Raw genomic sequence first — 20,809 nt, 5'->3', positions numbered from 1 at the left:
GTCTGTAACAATAATTGATAATCTTTTTTCTCTTTTGGTGTAACAATAATATATTTGATAATCAGCATTATTAAACGCTCTTAGTTTTAAATAAAAATACATATTTTGATTAACAAAAAGATAAAAATACAAATATTTAAAATGTTATTAAAAATATAAATTACACATCTTTACCATATATAATTATTTATACAGTTTTTAATAAAATTAAAATATGAAAATTGCATAACATAAGAAATTAATAAACATTTTACCATATTATTTAAACAAATATTGTTACAACAGAGAGAGGATTTTAAAAATACAAAAATGATGATATATTATTATGAGAGTCAAAATAATAATAAAGCTTATTGAACTGAGAGTGGTACATCAAAACCAAATACACAGTCACTTTGGCTTGCACCTTATTACAATAATGAAAAACAAACAAAGAATCAAAACATATTACACAGCACAGCCGGAGAAATTGTATGAAGTTCGCGAAGCTAAACTCAAATCGATGGAGCGAGCAAACCGATTAAATAAAATAACCGACCACTATGATAGTTTTGTTGGCTCAAAAAACACGAGAACTTTGTGGAGAGAAGACTCACTCCTCTGACAGAGGCTTAACGAGTTTCATCCTCCAAGGCACGGAATCCAGCGGTGAGATCCTCGTACAGTTTCTTGAATTTAGCCACTAGCGCTGCCTCACCTTCTGCTGGATCTTCGAACTTCTGTGACCTGTTTATTTCCACAGATTGATGACAGCTTCAGTTTCAGAAACATTTCACTAAGAGCTATATAATGATTGTTTCATTGAAGTTTGCTTACACTAAACGGTAGAAAAGATCTCCCAGGCGATGCTTAATGAGAGTGTAGGTAATCTTTTGACCGTCCATTCCAGCTGCTCTTTCAACCGACTGATGCATCACCAACAACATTTGAGACCAAGTTACAACTTTATACCAAAGAGAAAAAACAATTATACTTAACAAAGCATCTCGTTACCTGATTGGCTAGGTTGTAGAAGTGGATAATGTTACGCATCATCCACACAGACTTGTAGAAAGGGCAGAACTTGTCATATCTGACAAAGATTCATCCAAAAACATTCACGAGTTAATAACCCGTTGAGAGATAACTAACAAAACGAAAGGGAGACAACAAATATCTCACGGTGTGAAAGCGTTTTGAGCAAGGTAGTCTTCTCTCAACAGCTTAGCTGTTTCCAAGGTGATCTTGTCACCTTCAGCTAGCGCATCTTTTCCCACAAGCTGCACACAAAGTGTAATGGCACGTGTCAAATAAGTTCCTTAAGAATGTATGTACTATCTGCTAAGAGTGATTATTTTCTATAACTTGAGTTTAGATGCCAAGGACATGTGACAAGTACCTGGACAATTTCATTAAGATCATCTTCCCTCTGCAACACCTCTCTGGCCTTTGTCCTGATGTTGATGAAATCTGGATCGAACTTCTCATAGAAAGACTCCAATGCCTGATAAAAAGTAAAAACCAAGCAACTCTTCAATATACAACAAGAACTTAGAGGTAATATACCAAGACAGGTTTGAAAACGAACAGGAATGTGTAAGCAATACCGTTGAATACTTTGAGTAGGAAATCAACCAATTAACAGAAGGGAAATGCTTTCTCTGTGCAAGCTTCTTGTCCAAACCCCAGAAGACCTGCAGATTAAAATAAAATAAAAACAACCAAAATTGAAGAATAAGCACTTCAAAGTAGAGAAAAAATGCTAATATAAACGAATCTAAGTACAGAAACAATGCCAGGAACTAGATAATTTACCTGCACAATACTAAGGGTAGCAGACGTCACAGGATCCGAAAAGTCTCCACCAGGAGGTGAAACAGCACCAACGATTGTGACACTTCCATCACGCTCTGGTCCACCGAGACATTTTACTTTCCCAGCACGTTCGTAGAAAGACGCTAGACGTGCTGCTAGATAGGCAGGGTATCCACTGTCCGCAGGCATCTCAGCCTATAAAACAAACAAAATAGGTTTCAAGAAACTGAGAAAAAGGAGAATATATATAGTGAGAAGCCAAGAAGCCAAGAAGCCAAGAAAGACGCTAGACGTGTTGACAAAAAAAAAAATATATATATATATAGTGAGAAGAAAAGACATTACCAGCCGTCCAGAAATTTCTCTCAATGCTTCTGCCCAACGGGAAGTTGAGTCTGCCATCATACTAACATTCATTCCCATATCTCTAAAATATTCAGCGATGGTGATTCCTGGAGTTCATAAAAAAAGGTTTGTATGTGTTTTATGTCATTAGAAGATGTGATATGTGCTTCTTCATAATCTATTAGACCGACACGCCTTAATAATTACCAGTGTAAATAGAGGCTTCACGAGCAGCCACAGGCATGTTAGAGGTGTTGGCAACCAGTGTAGTACGTTTCATGACAGATTCCTCACGGCCATCAGGCAACGTCATTGTCAATTGTGGGAAGTCCATAAGCACCTAATTTATGAGAAACCATCAGACCAATTTTTTCATTATGTGTGTGATCAATAAGAGGCATGTTTAGAAGGAGAAGAGGGCATACCTCAGCCATTTCGTTTCCTCTCTCTCCACAACCAACGTAAACGACAGCATCGGAGTTGGAGTACTATGTAAATAAGAACACATTAGCTCTAGAAATTTAATTAAGTGAAAAACAATTGATATGAGCAAAATCCGAATATCACACAGCCGACCTTGGAAAGTGCCTGACTGATAACGGTTTTACCACAGCCAAAAGCACCAGGAATAGCACAAGTTCCACCAAGAACAGAGGGGAAAAGAGCATCAAGTACACGCTGACAACAAGGAAAAGAAAATAAAAATTATCAGCAAGGTAGTCTTTGAATGACTATGACCACTGTATGATCAGATGTTATCACCTGTCCAGTAAGTAGAGGAGTATCGGCAGCAAGTTTGGATGCAACTGGCCTAGGCGTACGTACAGGCCAGCTCTGACATATTATCAAACACACCAATTTAAAAAGTTAACGGATAGCCAAAACGCTTGCGAGTAGGAAAAATGTAAGATGCGTTCAAACCTGAAGCATGGTGTACGACTTTTTAACCCCCTGGAACTCAAGCTCTAGCACTGTATCCTGGTAAATGAAAACACACAGTAAAAAAACGTAAGTGAATGTAATTATTTATATAGTTTTGGTGAAAGCTAAATTCAAACCTTAAGGGAGTATTGACCAGCTGGAGCAAGGTAAGTGATTTTCCCCATGGCATCAGGAGGAAGGGCAACACGGTGAGTCATCAAAGTGTTCTCGAAGACGGTCTGCATTCCAAAAGTTATGTTTGACTATCAGAAAAGAAAAAAAAACTATTTCAATTAGATTAAGGAGGTGTGGCAAAATGAACTCACAGCATACAAGTCACCACCAGTTATTGTGTCTCCCTCAACTGCAACCAACTCAAATGCAGTTAGCATCAGGATTAACACTTCCATAGAGAGAAATAAAAGAAGTAAAGGACATTACCGAAATCATTAGGCTGGAACTCCCAAAGACAATCTTTGTCAAGAGCAGGAACAGAGACACCACGAGGGATGTACACATCACCAGATCTTTTCGCAATTGTCTTCAAAGGCCTCTGTGATACATAAATAAATAAATAAATTGTCAGAACGCCAGTGTCTGCAGATAGTAAAGTTATAACAAAACATAGAAGTCATAAACTTTGTGACTAAACCTGAATCCCATCGAAGATGTTTCCCAATATCCCTGGTCCAAGCTCCACAGAAAGAGGCTGAATCAAAACAAGACCTATGTTATAGCTACAGACAAACAAACCCCAAAGAAAACAAAAGAAAACAAAAGCCAGAGACAAAGAACTAACGAACCTTGTGTGTACGTAGAACAGGATCATTAACCGTCAGTCCAGCTGTCTCCTCGTACACTGATAACAAAAAAAAAAAGGAAGTATCTCAAGTTCAATCTTAGATCCAAGTACTATTTGAGAGATACAATGAAAGCAGTAATAAAGTCAAACCAGGGTAAGAACAACAAACCTTGGATGGTGGCGGAATCTCCTTCAAGACGGATGATTTCTCCAATGAGATTATCATTACCAACACGCACTAACTCATACATAGCAGCACCAGCCATACCATCAGCAACCACGACGGGACCTGAGACCTGCATCACAGAGAAAAATGCCAAATCAGATCAGATCATACGAGTTCCCAAAGAAACAAATCTACTTCTCCCACAAATCTCTCACCTTGTATTAGATCGTGTTAATAATATCTATACATCGTTTTAGTAACTGAACATAGAACAGGAAGAAAAGAAGATGATACCTTGCGAACGTAACCATACTCGCTCTCCTTCTCATCATCCTCGAAAGTCGTCAGCTTTCCTCCGTAAAACGCCGGCATTTTCAAATCTTATAAATTAAAACTCAAATCCGATCAAAATTCACCACCTGAGAAATGGCGAGATCCGATTAGTTACAGTCAATCATAGCTCTAATCGAGATCGGAGATCGAGGTTTTTAGATCAGAATAACTTAATAAATTCAGAAAGAAACAAAAAAAAAATTATCAGAGAGAGAGAAAGAGAGATCCTGACCAGTGTTGAGAGAGAGGAAAGAGTGGTCAGAAGAAGAAGAGAGGGGATGCACGTTGTTTGTACAAGTTAAATCTGATTGTTTGATTGATTCAATCGTGGAGCGATCCTCTACGTGACTGTTCACACGTTGCGGTTGTGGATTCGCCACGTGACTGAGATTATTTATGGGCCTATTCAAGGCCCAATAAGTGGGTCCGTTTATGTTGTTTCTTCTTGTTTTGATTTGCTTTGGACTTTCATGCCTTCTATCTGCAGTGAAACTTGTTTTCTTCCTTTTTTTTCTTTTTTTTTGTAATGGTTACAATGAGCATCTCCAATATATAATTTCTTCTAAAATAGAGATCTCTATTACAAATATTACAAAGGTAAAAAAAACTCCAATCTCTGCCTTTATAATAGAGTTCATCTATTTTAGAAGAAAATATAGAGGAAATTTACTTTTTGCTTTTATATTTAAAGGTGAAAATAGCATATCTCTATATTTCCCTCTATAAATAGAGGAACTCTATTATAGAGACATACATTAGAACATTTTTACCTGTATAATAGAGTTTCTCTATTTTAAAAGAAAATATAAAAATAGAAATAGAAGTGGATTGGAGATGGTCTAATACACACCCGCACAAACTCCAAATACATGAACAGAAACTATGTCTCCCTTTATTTCTAGCTGAATCAGTGATGGTTCTTTGTGATCAATATATGAGTTAAGGTTCCACAATTTCTCAATGATCACATGCTCTTCTGTTAACTCAAAGACACTTACTCTTTCGTGATTTATTACAGCTGTATATCCACCATTGGTAAATTTGCCTGGTGAGAAATGTAATGATATTGTTTGATCTCCACACCTTATCTCAGGCAGATTCTAATTTTGTAACATTGTTATGCGTTTTCATTAGTTTTGTGACATGCATTGAACAAAACAGTTTCCAATAATAAGTGTTAAAATGGGAGAACAGGAACCTGAGAGCTGATGCGAATATATATACACACAGGATTCATCAAACTGTTATAAGAAAGATTACATTGAAAACAGGGGGCTGAGCTACAACGCCTTTTCTTATTGTTTTTTTTTTTTTACATTTCAGAACTTGATAGGATCTCATGTGTTGTAAAAGGTTGTTTCCTCTACCCTCTCTTCAAGTCTAAACCATGTCACCTCTTCAAAACCGCTCTTGGTGGTTCAATTCTTCTTTGATCCGCGTTCCTAAAATCAACAAATCTTGAAGAGTCTACAAAGTTTTGACATTTTTTCTCATCAGAGGCCAAAACTTAGGTCAGTCATATTAACCGCTTTCAACACGTAGAAATCATGGATAGAAAATTTATAAAAGATCAGCTCAAACGTACCCAGACAATGGTTTTAACGAGTTTTTTGGTATTCACCCTTCCTCATCCTCAGAGTGAAATGCAGCAGTACCTGAAGCCATCTCCGTCTCCACCGATTCAGGCTCTACACCTATATTACAAAAAGAGGCTGATCAGGTTTTTTTAACAAATGCTAAAGACATTGTTACCAAAAGAAACATATTTAACGCTACAAGATGCGATCAAGGCACAACACAAATGAATACATCATAGACCATTCTGTTTTAAAGGCACAATACAAAATAACTAACATTACATGTCTGTCTGACTTCTCAACTATAATTAAAGGAAACATTTTTTTATGTTATTACTGAAGCTGGTCGCCCATTTCCATCAGTGATAATTAAACCTGTAATAACTTCTCAAAGATTTAAGACAACGACAACACTAGAACAGACAAACCAAATCAATGTCCTTTTTGTCCATCAAATCTCGTTAAGCAAAGCTAGAGGGAGAGAGCTATGACAAAACGTTACATATATAATCATCAGAAATGTCTAATAGCAATTAGCCAAATACAGAACCTATACAGATAATAGATTAAAAAAAAAAAATGGATCCTTTCTATGTTAAAAAAAAAAATAAAAAAATCAAAGCTTTATCAAATCACGAAACAGAACACATTCAAACGCAATTACGATTAAACAGATATTAATATTAAGAACCTTTGATGAAGTAATCAGAACAAGGCCATCCACGACCCGACGCGACAGAGACTGACTCTTCATCTCCGACCGGATTCGCCAGCTTCTCAACGAGCTTAGCGATCCCGTGGGACTGGGACCTACGAGGCGGGACCCAATACGAAGCGCCGGGAAGGAAAGGGAGCCAATCAGGCGCGGCTCGGCGCACCATTATCCGGTGCACCGCGTCCTCCAGCTTCTGCGAAAGAGGATCCGATTGCGACTGCGACTGCGACGCGGCGACGTCGATCTCAATCAACTCCCCGAGGTTGGAGCGGCGGTTCGAGGATTGAGATCGGAAGAAGATGGATCGAGATGAAGGGAGGAGGGAGACCGCGGCGAATCGGCAGCGAGAGAGAGAAAGAGACGGAGACGAAGATCGAGCCATTGTAGAGAGAGAGGGAGAGAGAGATTAGACGAGAACCGTGCGAGTTCTGTTTTTTTTTTTCTGTTGCGGCGAAATTAGGACAAGACAATTAAAATATAGTTTACAGTGAACCAAACCGATTACCGAACTTGAACCAATAACCAAACATTTCGGTTCGGTTAAGAAAAGAACTCCCAACTTATAATAATTACAGTTTAGACCCTTATGTTTAGAAAGTTTATAGAAAGCTCCCAAAACTAATTTCTAATAAAATCATGACGGCGACATCAAAAGACACTGTTCTTTCTTTCCGCAGTCGGTTGTCCAATCAAAAAGTAAAAGCCTTTGAGCGTAGAGAGAGCGATTGAGACAAGGTAGCAAGTGTTGCAGCGGAAAGAGATCGAGATCGGGAGGGAGGGAGGGAGAGTGAGCTATACCGGATATGGGATCTCAGCTACTCATCTTCTACTGTCACTCTTCCAACTACTTTCCTTGATTAGTGTCTTTTTTTTTTTTTACTTCTCTTCTCAAACAGAGATTCGTGGAAACTTACACTCTCTCTGGTGAGAATTTATTTTTCCCGTCAGATTAATTTTTTTTTTTTGTGTTTGATCATTTTTCCAATTTGGGGATTTAGGTTTTACTTTTACTTTTTTTAGAACTTGTTCAAATCTAATTTATTGATTTGGATGTGTATATATGAGATTTGCAATGGAACCTGCTTCTTAATCACAGAGATCTTACTAGGTAGGTTTTGAAATGAATGATTACTGATTTAGAAACTATTATGTTTAAGGTTTTTTTTAAGTCTTTTTACTTGATACTTGAGTTATGTTTGGTTCCTCTGTCTAAATTATGTAGATCTATACTGATAATTAGCATATTAGTATATTACAAGTTCTCCAGATTCTCAGTAATGCAGGATCTATCTAGATAACACGTCTAGGTAATGCAACCAGTTCTTTATCTGACCATGCCTTCTTCTTGTTCAGTATAGACTGTATGCAAAACCTGTTCTGTAACTATCTCGCCCGTTTCTCATACGGTTTCTTCTATTTGGGTCCTGCAGGACTTTGAAAGCCTCACGTTTCAGCACATTGTTTGTGGTGCTCATCTGTCTGAAGAAACCAAATGGGTTCGAGATACGCATCTCACCAGCTCAGCAACGGCCTCTTCGTCTCCGGCAGGCCAGAGCAGCCCAAAGAAAAGCCTCCAACGATGAGCTCAGTAGCCACGCCTTACACCGGCGGCGACATCAAGAAATCAGGAGAGCTAGGAAAAATGTTCGACATCCCCACAGATGGAACCAAGTCAAGAAAGTCCGGCCCGATCACCGGAGCCTCTTCCAGAAGCGGCCAGCAGCCCGGCCCGGGCGGGCCCAACGCAACCGGCCGCATGTCAGGCTCCTTAGCTTCCACCGGTTCGAACTCGATGAAGAAAACAAACTCAGGACCTTTGTCTAAACACGGTGAGCCGTTAAAGAAATCCTCCGGTCCCCAATCCGGAAACTCCGGTCCCATCCCTATACTCCCGACCACAGGGCTCATAACGTCTGGGCCCATCACCTCAGGCCCGTTGAACTCGTCCGGGGCTCCTAGGAAGATCTCTGGTCCTCTGGACTACTCCGGTTCGATGAAGCCGCATCATCATAATAACCCTTCTTCAGTTGTTCATAACCAGGCGGTGACCACGCTCGCTCCTGAAGATGACTTCTCCTGCATGAAGAGCTTCCCTAAGCCTGTGATGTGGCTGGTAATACTTATATTTGTGATGGGGTTCCTCGCCGGAGGCTTCATCCTCGGAGCGGTTCACAATGCGATTCTCCTCATTGTTGTGGCGGTCTTGTTCGCTGCTGTTGCTGCGCTCTTCTTTTGGAATGTGTCTTGTGAGAAACGTGGGATTACAGATTTTGTGGCTCGTTATCCTGATGCTGATCTTAGAACTGCTAAAAACGGTCAATACGTTAAGGTCACTGGGGTAAGTATTATCTAACTACGCTTCCTACTATGTTTAACTAGGCGCTTTGTAGAGGACTAGCTACTAGGCAGATTATTCGGGTTTATATATACTTTACATTTATATAAGATATTCTAGTTTTTGGTTTTAATTATAAAATTATAATGATGAATTGTCAAAATTATATATACAAAACAAAGAAATTAGACAAATTTGTAGATTTGTACTTATATTCTTGCTTTAACAGATTTAGACTATTTTATTTTGATTTAAAACAGTGAACTGATTTAGAATGGTTTAAACTAATTTAAAACGTCGGTTAGGATCGATTTGCTCCCTAGACCGATTTTTAGAACCATGTTAGGCTCTTATGTTTTGTTTGTTGAAAAGGTTGTCACCTGTGGTAACGTACCGCTTGAGTCATCGTTCCATAGAGTTCCCAGATGTGTTTACACGTCTACGTGTCTGTATGAGTACCGTGGATGGGGTTCGAAGCCAGCTAATGCTTCACACCGCCGCTTCACATGGGGACTGAGATCAGCAGAGGTTAGATGATATTTTCCTTCTCTTTCAATGTGAAATGTCTCTAAACTTTTCAATACATGGCAGAGGCATGTGGTGGACTTCTACATCTCTGATTTTCAATCCGGGCTGAGAGCATTGGTGAAGACTGGAAACGGTGCAAAGGTGACACCTATAGTTGATGATTCTGTTGTCATTGACTTCAAGCCAGGAAGCGAGCAAGCGTCTCCAGATTTCGTGAGGTGGTTGGGTCAGAAGAATCTATCTAATGATGAAAGAGTAATGCGGCTAAAAGAAGGGTAATGTAGACTTGGCATCGAGTTGCTCAAAAAACATGTTGGTCTCTGTGATGATGATGATACTTCCCTTTCGTTTGCAGGTATATCAAAGAAGGGAGCACAGTGAGTGTGATAGGAGTGGTGCAGAGAAACGAGAGCGTGCTAATGATAGTCCCAACGACGGAGCCATTAGCTGCTGGTTGGCAGTGGAGCAAGTGCACGTTCCCTGCAAGCCTTGAAGGGATTGTACTGAGATGTGAAGATTCATCGAACGTAGACGCCATTCCTGTCTAGATAGTAGTAAGTCCTTCCACGTGTTGGTAGACGCACTTGTCTCACTTCGGCTTCATTAATATTTCTCATGAAATCTGAAATGTGTTCTCTGATGGTGCTCTCTACTCTACCGATGATGATTCCTTTGGTCTTATGGTAGTGTTTTATTTTCTTTACTTTTAATATCTCTTATTATTTTATATCTGAGTAACATTAGGTTGATTAATGTAATGGTTGTGGAGTACTATACTATGACTTAATTTGTGTTATTGTTTGTAATTGTAAAGTTCTAAACTTGTGTCCTAATTTGATTTGCCTTCTCTATTTTGTTTGGATAAAGATTTGATGATTTATCAACCTCTATGGTTATTTGCAACATACCAAAGTTGCAAAGCTTAAACAGTAGAAAATCTTTAAGTTCAAGCAAATTTGACTAATAGAAAAGATCATCTATTAGTAAATGATACAATGATTCAGAGAGATTACAGCTTCCTGTGCCGAAACACAGCAAAATATAAGCTTTTATAACTTTGGAAGTTGAGATAGATTATCACGAAATGTAATGTTATTTGGATGAATGAGATCGTTTCGCCCTCCAATCCATTATGCGCCGCTTGCGTACAGACGGGTCCATTCTTTAGCTGCGCAGATAGTTCAAAAGGATGGTGTGAGATGCCAAACCCACGGTTTATAAAGAAGTATGGTAACGAGTTAAGTTTATGGTTTAGATAACATTACCTGTCTCCACAGCTTCAGCCTCATTACTCTTCCAATGCTTAGCGATGTTCTCAGACAATGGATCATCAGGGTTTGGTGCACTCAGAAGAGCTTGAATACTTTTATTAAGGACAACAACAGATCAATAGAATAAGAAAGCTGGCACGCCTCAAGAAACCTATGCTTTGTGGAAGGAGAGAATCTAATCTAATGAACTCATACGTACCTTAAGAGCACTGTTCGTATTTGTAGAGCAGGGCTCCATTTGTCTTTCAGGATATCAAGACAGATTCTTCCAAGCTGTACATTCAAATAAACAAGTTTATGAAAATGTGTTTTGTTTTGTGAACGGTAAAGGCAAAACAGAGGAAGGTGGTTAGAGCAAGACACCTTGTCAATGTTAGGATGGTATATCTTGGTGAGAAACCTAACCTGTTCCAAATCATTATCATTAGAGGAGCCAGAGCGTACTGAAGTATAGAAAAATATCACTCTCTACCCAAACAACTTTCATTCGAATCCAATGTTACAAAACTGAATATCCCTATTACTAAAAGAGAAACACTGACAAGAAATGTAACAGTCTGCGTAACACAACCAGAAACACCGTACCCAGAGATCATTAGGTGCATTTACAAATATCCCAACAGACAAATTTACTTAATAACTAGAGTCATATAACTATCCCTACTTATATTCAAGTCACCATTGGATGCGGATAATGCAAAACTTGAAAACAATATAACATGACTTTCAAAAAAAAAGAGAAACTCCAATCCAAAGCAACTTACCTTGGGAGCTGACATAGGGTACTCTTCAGGCAAAAAGAGCTCCAACTTGAAAACACCTCCTATAAAATGGAATTAAGCAAAACAAAACAAAAATGATTGGCATACATCACTCAGTCCCAACAAAAGAATTACTTTTGATAATGAGCAGACTTGACTGATTCACAGGAGGCAAGTTTAACTCAGTATATATTACGCAGCAGCACAAGGATCCGAAATAAAATAAAGTAGTAATAAGCTTATAACTATTTAAGTATTTTTCAGTCCTTTTTTTATTTTATTTTTTACAGACGCAACAATCTACAAGACTATTAGCAATGGTTGCTCTAACATTCTGAAACCTCAAAGCAATAAACCGAAACTCAGATAATCAGAAGACTACAAGTAAGAATCTTTCATAGACATCTTCTCCATAGAAAAAATAAAATAAAATAAAAAGCAAATTACCTTCATAAGGTGATTGAGAAGGACCAAGAACCATAACGTTGAAGTATCTCATGTTCTCCTCAGATGGAGATGCACTTATACCCGGAGCTGCAACAATCCAAAATTCATGAAAACTCCATTATTAAAAAAAAGAAGAAAAAATCACATTTTTTTAATCTAACCACTCTCTACAACAAAACTCAAACTTCCATGGAAGATCACATCTCGAATCAACCACTAAAAACTAAACCGAATCAAAAGAGCTTACCCGGTTCACTGAGCAGACGTTGCGTTTCCTACCAGATCACAATTGAAAAAAAAGACAAAAAATGAGAATCAGGAATCAAAGACGAGATCGAAAGGCGATTAACAAAGCCAAGCTCTCACCTTGATGATTCTTCGGGGCAGATTGCTGTTGGCCATGATCTCGCGCTGCCGATTTCGATTGATCAGAGTTGGGGTTTTAGAGAGAGATCCGAGAGAACACTTTCGTCTCCTCGATGATGAGCTTTTTTAATTCGACTCCTTTTCTCTGCCTTTTAAAAATAGTTACACACTTTCCCGAAACATTTTGTATATTTATTGCGATCCCTTAACTTTATACATTTATCAGTTTTTAACATATACTGTTTGCAATTACATATGCGTCCTATATGCTATTATTATATATCACTCTATTGTGTTATGTTTCCTCTAGCTTTTGTTTTTGTCACTTACATTCCCTATTCCCTGGGGAAATGAGCATTTAAATCCTTAAATATTTGAAATCAGCAAATCTAATACCTTTACTTGTACGATTTAATTCTCCAAGTAATAGTTTACTTGACAAATTGATGTCTAAAAAATCAACTGTTAAATTATAAACGATTCTCGTTAGTTTTATATCAATTATCTTTGCCATTAAACCTTAAAAATTTGGAATCTCCAAATTCAAAGTTAAGACGATTTTCGGCAACGACAAAAGTGATTTTCGGTGATAAGAGAGCAAATTCAGCCTTATCACGGAAACAAGTATCACCGGAAATCATCTTCACTCAAAATTAAAGTTTGTTCGAATTTTTTCAAATTTAATGGCGGTTATAATTGATATAAAACTAACGATTTAATTGTTGACTTTTTTAGTCACTAATTTGTCGAGTCAATTAGGGAATAAAATCGTGCAAATAATAGTTATGTATTAAATTTGTTGATTTCAAATAGCTGAAGATTAAAATGCTCATTTTCTCTACATTCCCTCTGGTTTTAACAATTTCACATGTTCCTCAAAGTTTTTTCTATTACAAATAGAAGCTAGGGATGGATTACAGACCTTAAGCCAACAAATAATGAAGCCCAACAAGTGGAGCTGAGTGATAAACGAAAGCCCATTAGATGTAAGGACCATGTGCTATGATGGCTAACTCAACAATGGAAGTACTTTTTCTTCCTCTGACAACGAATAGATCTATGGTTGCCTTTAGTATTTTCTTAACACAAGTTGGCACATGGACTCAGAACAGCAATCATAAAAAAAAAAGTTTACGTAAATAAATATTAAAGCCTCGAGCAGCCGAATAAGACCTGTCTTACAAGGGCCCCACCCACACCTTGCAAGCCGCCGGGTATTGGGACACACATGAACACCGTTTCCGATTATTGTCCGTTTATTTTTTCATTGTAAAGCACCTTCAAATTTTCTTTAGTTTCTTTATAAACAAGTGGCAGATTCATTTAACTAACACAAATAATCAGCAACGATTAATTATTACTATCTCCCTTTTATCCCTCTAATATGTATAAAAAAAAAGTAGGAATACACTCTCAAATTGCATGTATTTAATTTTCGAATTCCACCTATGCTACATGAATCAAAGAAAATGATTTAATCAAATATAAGAGACACTTATCAAAAAAAAAATATAAGAGACGTTAAAAATCGACCACGAGCATCTTCCCGATCGCTTATATTAATATAAAAGGTGAATAGTCGGTCCTACCTCAGATGTATGATTTATCTTTCTTTTTGTGTTTAATAAGCAGCTTTCCTACCATTTCGAATTAATTTAAGAGAATTTGTATCCTTTACACACCAAACCTCTCATATTTGCAGTCCATACTCTATTTTCCCTTAATTTTTTTCCCTTCATCATTACCATTCCCTCCCCATTGTATAGTATCTCACATTTTACAGTATATTTCCTTAATTTGCTCTTAATTTAATTCACGTTGCATGTAGTACAAGAAAGAAGAAACTATATAATTAGAAACCAACAAAACAGGTTTAATAAATATTGACTGCTCTGTGAATGAACATGTCAATTTTTGTTAAGGTCAGTATTTATTTAATTTACACAATAATGTCATCGATAAACACATATACAAGTTCTTTCATAAGAGAAAACATGAAGTGTTTGTAGGAAACAAATCTGTAATTAAGTTTTACTAGTTATTTTTTGTTTTAAAAAAAAATAACCTGTTATATTAACTTAAATGTTAAATCACTCTTACTGGCTCACAACAGATATATCTTAAACCATATGCTTAACAGCTTAACTCGGATCTTGTTTCCTTACTCATCAGATATCATTGTCAACATGGTGATTATCTAACCGTGCACGGGTTAGATAGAAATCTCTAAAATAGAGAAAAACATAAAGATAGTGTTTTTGTTCCAAATGTTTCTATATAATAGTTGAATGCTATATTTGCCTCTATAAATAGAGGAATGATTTTTTTCCCCTAAATATAGAGAAAAAATAGCATTCTTCTATTTATAGAGGCAAATATAGCATTCATCTATTATAGAGAAACACATTGGAACAAAAATACCATCTTTATTTTTATTTCTATTTTAGAGATTTTTATTATAGAGATGGGTTGGAAGGAAATGGTCTAAGTTCACGATAAGCTTCTCTACAATGCTCAAAACAAAACCAGCAAAATCAATAGATTATTAGCGAAACAAAGACCAAAAAGTCGTCTAAAAGAACCTATTATTAAGACATTTTAAAACCAAGACCGCTTTGGTTCCTATATAAATAGAACCTCACTCTATACACCTAAAACACACACCACAATCAATAAACAACACATTAAAAATGAAATTCTCAATCACATTGTCTCTCTGCTTCACTCTCTCCATTTTCTTGATCGGAGCACAAGCCAAAGTCCCCGTGGACGAGCAGTTCCTAGTAGTCAACAAAGGAGGCTACACCGACTACAGTCCCATCGAATATAACCCCGACGTACGTGGCTTCCAGCCCTTCAACGACAACTTCCGTCTCTGTTTCTACAACACAACCCCTAACGCGTATACACTCGCCCTAAGAATCGGAAACAGAGCTCAAGAGTCAACTCTCCGATGGGTCTGGGAAGCAAACAGAGGATCACCGGTCAAAGAAAACGCGACGTTGACTTTCGGTGAAGACGGAAACCTCGTGCTCGCCGACGCCGATGGTCGCCTGGTGTGGCAAACGAACACCGCTAACAAAGGTGCCGTGGGGATCAAGATCTTGGAGAATGGCAATATGGTGATATATGATGCCAATGGTAAATTCATATGGCAGAGCTTTGATTCTCCTACCGACACACTTCTTGTCGGACAATCACTTAAACGCAACGGTACGGCCAGTCTTAAGATTCTAGAGATTATAGGCAATTTATTTTCGAAAAAATATTTATACAATTTATTTATTGTTAGCAAAAAAACAAAAAAAAATATATTTTTTTGTTTTTGTTTACAAATTTGAAAACGAATTTCTATGTAAATTATATCTTAAATTTTAGAAATTAATATATTTTTGAAAAATATTTATTATTTTCTTTGTTGATAGATTTGAAAACGTATTTCTATGTAAATTGTATCTTAATTTTTAGAAATTAATATTTTATTTGTCTATGTTCAGGACGGAACAAGCTCGTTAGCAGACTGTCTCGTTCGGTCAACACAAATGGACCGTACAGTCTTGTTATGGAAGACAAGAAGTTAGTTTTATACTACACGACAAGCAAAACTCCGAAGCCTATCGCTTACTACGACTACGAGTTCTTCTCCAAGATCACTCAGTTACAATCCATGACGTTCCAAGCTGTGGAAGATTCAGACAGCACGTGGGGCCTACACATGGAAGGTGTCGACTCTGGTTCTCAGTTCAACGTCTCAACGTTCCTCTCGCGACCCAAACACAACGCCACGTTGAGTTTCATTAGGTTAGAATCAGACGGTAACGTTAGAGTTTGGAGTTACAGCACGCTAGCGACTGCAACGGCTTGGGACGTGACCTACACGGCGTTTACTAACGACGATACCGACGGTAACGACGAGTGTAGAATCCCTGAGCATTGTTTGAACTTTGGTTTGTGTAAGAAAGGTCAGTGTAACGCTTGTCCTACCGACAAAGGGCTTCTCGGATGGGACGAGACTTGTAAGACTCCAAGTCTCACGAGTTGCGATCCCAAGACGTTTCATTATTTCAAGATCGAGGGAGCTGATAGTTTCATGACCAAGTATAACGGTGGCTCGTCGGCAACGGAGAAAGCGTGTGGAGACAAGTGTACGAGTGATTGTAAGTGTTTAGGTTTTTTCTACAACAGGAAGAGTTCAAGGTGTTGGATGGGTTATGAGCTCAAGACAATGATTAGAACCGGAGATGCTTCGCTGGTAGCTTATGTCAAGGCTCCTAATGCTATCAAGAAGTCAGTTCTTTGAGGTGTGAAAAGGTCATATGAGACTATTGTGTTGTGCGTTTAATAATGTCAAATTTGGTCTGTTTATCCTTATAAAAAAGGTGCACTGCTTCTCAAGCTACACCATAATAAAGTGAAATGAATGAAGCTGATAATGAATCAATTTCAGATATATATATGTATAGTTTTGGAAACTGATGTTTTGTCAGTAATGCACGAGCCCACCACGTTCAAGTAAACACTATTGACATGTCAGGCAATTATGGAACAAAAACTTTTATTTCCACTATAAAATAACGTTAGTAGGTAAAATAAATGTAAAACATCAAAAGAGGAGGGTATATTAGCGAATATGCTCCAAGTAAACGAGTACGTGCTACGATGCTTCGACGCCGCGTCACCTTATTAGATGTGATAGGTTTCTATTCGGTTCGTAAGATTTTGTCGAGTGGCCCTAGTCAATGCTTGTTGTTACACGTAATTATATATATCACGTCATTTGATTTATAATCTTACTATTAAAATGTGAACTACAACACCAACCAACAGAAATTAAACTGATTGACAAGCTTAACCTATCTGATCCACGCTAATGGAAAAATGATTGACCTGAATAGATATTTCAAAGAGGAAGCAGATTGGAGAGACAAGACCTAGAAAGAAAAAAACGAAAGAAGCACAAGATCAAGAATATAAACTAATGTGGTGGTGCGATGGAAAAATTCTAACCAAGATACAACAACCCTTATTCACACTCCAAACTAGCAGAAACTGGATTACCAAAAAAAATTTGAGCAGAAACTGGTAAGGTGAAGCTGGCAAGGTGGTCAAACTGAAGCTGGCAATGTCTGTCAGATTATAAGCTAAAGAATCAGAAAAATATATTCGTCTAAATATTTATCTTAATTTTCTTTATGAACCTGTTTTCACCAACCAATAAGATTTTATTATTTCAAATTCGATATAACAAAATATTGTGAAACCATTATATTATGTTTTTAAGATTAAAAAAAATAGTAGTTACATTTTTTTTTAACGTCGTCAGCAAAACACTAAACCCTAAATCTTGAACTCTAAATCCTAAACCCTAAACCCTTGAGTGTTTTAGTGTTTAGTGATTTTGATTTATAATTTAGGATTTATCCTGGAGGCCATGGTTTATCCAAGGGTTTAGAGTTTAGGATTTAGGGTTTAGGGATTAGGATTTAGGATTTAATGTTTTGCTGACGACGTTAAAAATATTTTTTTTGTAATTACTACTATTTTTTTATTTATTTCTTTTTACCTTTTAATTTGAAAAATATAATATAATTTGATAACATTTTGTTTTTTTTTTTTTAAAGATATCGAATATGAAATAAGACAATCCTATTGGTTGGTTTTTCTACGAAGTGAAACCAAGAATAAGTCTATAGTTTATCTTGTAACCTTGTGAGCTTTTGTTTATTAATTAATTAAAATGAAAATGGATTAAACTAGATATTGCTTTCTCTAGGAATCTCTTTTTTTTGTGCACGTCTTTAGGAATATCTCTAAATGAGCCAATTCAAGCATAATTTTATCCTGTCTCCAAATTCACTTCCTTCTTCATTTTCTCTACAAATCTAAGCTTTATCATTGTTTATTTTTCGTTAATTCTAACATTTATAAAACAATCAATTTTCAAAATTATGCCGATTAATTTCAACCTCCCATCAGTATCATTTGATAGCTTTTGTGTTAAAGGAAAAGCCAACTTGAAGGGCCAAGTGTGAGGTATCCTTTTAAAGTTATCCATTCTAAAGCAGATGCCATGGAATGATTTTCATTTACTAAGTATCATGCAAAAGTTAGTCCATATAGAAATGCAGAAATCTCACTTAAGAAAATGAAGTGTTTTTGAAAGTTGCTTTCAAGTTATAAGTAATAACCACTACCTCAGTTCACTATCTTTAAAAGTTACTCTTAATTTTTTTTTCACCCAAATACTTATATAATGAATACATTCTCTTGCGTTTTTTTTTCTTTTTGTAGCTGTCGTGGATTAGTGTTTCTCAAGATATATAGAAAATCTCAAAATCCCATCCCCTTACGTCGCTGTCAAGCGAATCATTACGTTTCCAAGATGTTTTCTCCTTCGGCTTGTCAAGTCCATGTTCCCTTCTATTGCAGTTTATTGTGAGGATCAAACTCAAGTTTAGGTTCCATACTTGTTCCGGTTTGACATGGTAACGTTTAATGTTTATGATTAATGTTGTCTTCGATGTATGTGTGTGCTATTATTGCCCTTTATTGGGATTTATCTTTGTCAGCATTTGTTTGGTTCTACGTTACAATCAAAAACATTTGTTTCTTTTTTCATCCATCGCAATCAAATTATTTATAATTTATGCAATTTTAAATAGATTATAAGAAGAAAAATGTATGAACGGAAATTATTGCATTATTACAGTCTCATGTCAATAAAAACGGATAAAAATATGAACAAGATGTAATCATTGAATACATAGAAAAATGAAATACATTTCCATAAAGCTTTAAGAACCTTGCAATCATGTGAATTGTCATCTGAATTGATAACGTGAGAATCATGGAACATCTTTAGAGTTCATTGGTCTGCTCACTGAATTCTTAAAGTGAGTATTGTGTATATATATATAGTTCCTCATTTTGGCAAAACTCGAAAATTGCTAATTCGCATTATCATTGTAGTGATGAGCGGCTGGTGAATCATTATGTTGCTCTCCACACTATACAATATAATGTTGGCGCCAGATGCACAATATCTTCAGGTACTTGGCTTTACCAATATATAACTTATTTTACATTAAACTCGAATTTTAACATTGTTCCATATTAGTTCGTCATTGATAATAAACCGTTACCAATTCTCAACAACCTTTTAAGAACTGAAAATAATCATATAAAGAATGAGATATGCCAGATAGTCTGACTTATTACAACAGTGGACAACAACATTGTGATGCAGTTTGTCTTGTGATTCATAAGTGAGTTTATCAAGAAGCTGAGGTAAAAACAAACGAGACAAACTTTTTTCTTTCTGTTGTGTTTTAAAAAAATTCTTGAACTTGTTGAAACCATAACTTTGCATGGTACTGCTTGTGGAGCAAGGTTGTTCAACCCTTGTGCAATCTCATCTCCCAAATCAGAAACTGTCTCATTATTGGCAATTTACGCTCTACAAGACATAATGGATATGAGAAAGAAAAAAAACTGAGCCTGATGCATGAGAAGGAGATGATTATCCATATGAGAGAATGATCATCAATGCATCACTATTCCTAGAGATCTCGAAGCTTGTTTGCACTCATGCTATTGAAGATGATGATTCGGACAAGATAGCTTGGAATTCCGTCATTAAGTATGCTCCACAACCAGATTACACCTTTGTTGGTCCGATGAATGTTTATGCCTCGTAACACATACTTCAGGAGGAATATTAAAGGAGAGAAGAGTCAAGGTGGAAAAGACCAGATTACACCCGTGTTCGTTTGATGAATTGTTTATGTCTCGTAAAAACTTCGCTTAAAATTAAGCAGTCAGTTCTTTTACCTATGCTCTGGACCGACCTTATCAGTTCACTAACTCGACTACTTACTCTTTCTTTTTTTCACCCAAATACTTTATACTTAGATGGATACATTCTCAGTGCATTTGTTTTTACTTTATCGTAGTTTTTGGATATGTCAAAGATTAGTGTTTCTGTAGATGTATACAAAATCTCAAGATCCCATGTGCCTAAGTGTCTGTTTACATCGCTGTCAAGCGAATCATTACGTTTCCATGAAGTTTTTCAGCTTGTCAAGTCCTCGTTGGCCTCTAATAAAGTTTATTATTGTTAGGATCAAACTTTAGTTCAGTGACAAAAAAAAATGATCAAACTCTAGTTTAGGTTTGACATGATAATGTTTAATGTTTATGATTTATATTGTTTTGAGTTATTCTTGGGTTCACCCTAGGGGGTGAACCTCTAGGTTCACCAACCAATAGGATTTCATTATTTCAAATTCGATATCTTTTAAAAAAGGAAACAAAATATTATCGAGTTATATTATGTTTTTAAAATAAAAAAGTAAAAAAAAAATAGTAGTTACAAAAAAAAAAAAAATTCCTAAAATATTGTTAGCGTTGTCAGCAAAACACTAAACCCTAAATCCTAATCCCTAAACC

The 20,809-nt window shown here is 36.6% G+C and overlaps 5 protein-coding genes across 8 annotated transcripts; 2 read left to right on the top strand and 3 right to left on the bottom strand.

Annotated features, from left to right (window-relative positions):
- Positions 1–338: 338 nt before the first annotated feature.
- LOC106300805 (V-type proton ATPase catalytic subunit A-like) lies at positions 339–4,675 on the bottom strand. Of its 2 annotated transcripts, XM_013737037.1 has the most exons (21): positions 4,594–4,675; positions 4,323–4,447; positions 4,032–4,158; positions 3,864–3,919; positions 3,713–3,769; positions 3,502–3,613; positions 3,387–3,424; positions 3,198–3,299; positions 3,061–3,117; positions 2,902–2,973; positions 2,716–2,817; positions 2,565–2,627; positions 2,347–2,479; positions 2,140–2,246; positions 1,795–1,989; positions 1,587–1,673; positions 1,379–1,483; positions 1,162–1,259; positions 994–1,072; positions 817–905; positions 612–726 (listed from the first exon to the last, which is right to left on the bottom strand). In XM_013737037.1, exons 2-21 carry the CDS (start codon positions 4,398–4,400, stop codon positions 612–614), a joined length of 1,872 nt encoding a protein of 623 aa, XP_013592491.1. In that variant the 5' UTR covers positions 4,401–4,447; positions 4,594–4,675. The 2 variants fall into 2 exon arrangements, with proteins under 2 accessions (XP_013592492.1, XP_013592491.1); XM_013737038.1 differs by lacking the exon at positions 4,594–4,675 and having other exon boundaries at positions 339–726; positions 4,323–4,400.
- Positions 4,676–5,522: 847 nt separating this feature from the next.
- On the bottom strand, positions 5,523–7,075 carry LOC106298458. The gene is made up of 3 exons (XM_013734589.1): positions 6,630–7,075; positions 5,947–6,055; positions 5,523–5,828 (listed from the first exon to the last, which is right to left on the bottom strand). The coding sequence occupies exons 1-2, from the start codon at positions 7,033–7,035 to the stop codon at positions 5,979–5,981; spliced, it is 483 nt and encodes a 160-aa protein (XP_013590043.1). The 5' UTR covers positions 7,036–7,075; the 3' UTR covers positions 5,523–5,828; positions 5,947–5,978.
- A 261-nt stretch (positions 7,076–7,336) lies between these two features.
- On the top strand, positions 7,337–10,367 carry LOC106300494 (uncharacterized membrane protein At1g16860). 2 transcript variants are annotated; one of them, XM_013736648.1, is made up of 5 exons: positions 7,337–7,577; positions 8,084–8,991; positions 9,361–9,516; positions 9,580–9,791; positions 9,872–10,367. In XM_013736648.1, exons 2-5 carry the CDS (start codon positions 8,146–8,148, stop codon positions 10,062–10,064), a joined length of 1,407 nt encoding a protein of 468 aa, XP_013592102.1. In that variant the 5' UTR covers positions 7,337–7,577; positions 8,084–8,145; the 3' UTR covers positions 10,065–10,367. The 2 variants fall into 2 exon arrangements, with proteins under 2 accessions (XP_013592102.1, XP_013592103.1); XM_013736649.1 differs by lacking the exon at positions 7,337–7,577 and adding an exon at positions 7,650–7,761.
- Positions 10,368–10,461: 94 nt separating this feature from the next.
- LOC106300495 (ubiquitin-conjugating enzyme E2 36-like) lies at positions 10,462–12,524 on the bottom strand. Of its 2 annotated transcripts, XM_013736651.1 has the most exons (8): positions 12,362–12,524; positions 12,243–12,270; positions 11,996–12,082; positions 11,552–11,610; positions 11,151–11,192; positions 10,987–11,060; positions 10,782–10,879; positions 10,462–10,684 (listed from the first exon to the last, which is right to left on the bottom strand). In XM_013736651.1, exons 1-8 carry the CDS (start codon positions 12,395–12,397, stop codon positions 10,647–10,649), a joined length of 462 nt encoding a protein of 153 aa, XP_013592105.1. In that variant the 5' UTR covers positions 12,398–12,524; the 3' UTR covers positions 10,462–10,646. The 2 variants fall into 2 exon arrangements, with proteins under 2 accessions (XP_013592105.1, XP_013592104.1); XM_013736650.1 differs by having other exon boundaries at positions 10,987–11,192.
- Positions 12,525–14,999: 2,475 nt separating this feature from the next.
- LOC106296515 (epidermis-specific secreted glycoprotein EP1) lies at positions 15,000–16,833 on the top strand. The gene is made up of 2 exons (XM_013732660.1): positions 15,000–15,574; positions 15,859–16,833. Exons 1-2 carry the CDS (start codon positions 15,052–15,054, stop codon positions 16,659–16,661), a joined length of 1,326 nt encoding a protein of 441 aa, XP_013588114.1. The 5' UTR covers positions 15,000–15,051; the 3' UTR covers positions 16,662–16,833.
- Positions 16,834–20,809: the final 3,976 nt, after the last annotated feature.

Source organism: Brassica oleracea, chromosome C6, assembly GCF_000695525.1.
Source record: "Brassica oleracea var. oleracea cultivar TO1000 chromosome C6, BOL, whole genome shotgun sequence".
Lineage (NCBI taxonomy): Eukaryota > Viridiplantae > Streptophyta > Magnoliopsida > Brassicales > Brassicaceae > Brassica > Brassica oleracea.
Note: the sequence above shows the minus strand (reverse complement) of the source record. Positions and strands in the feature narration are given on the sequence as shown.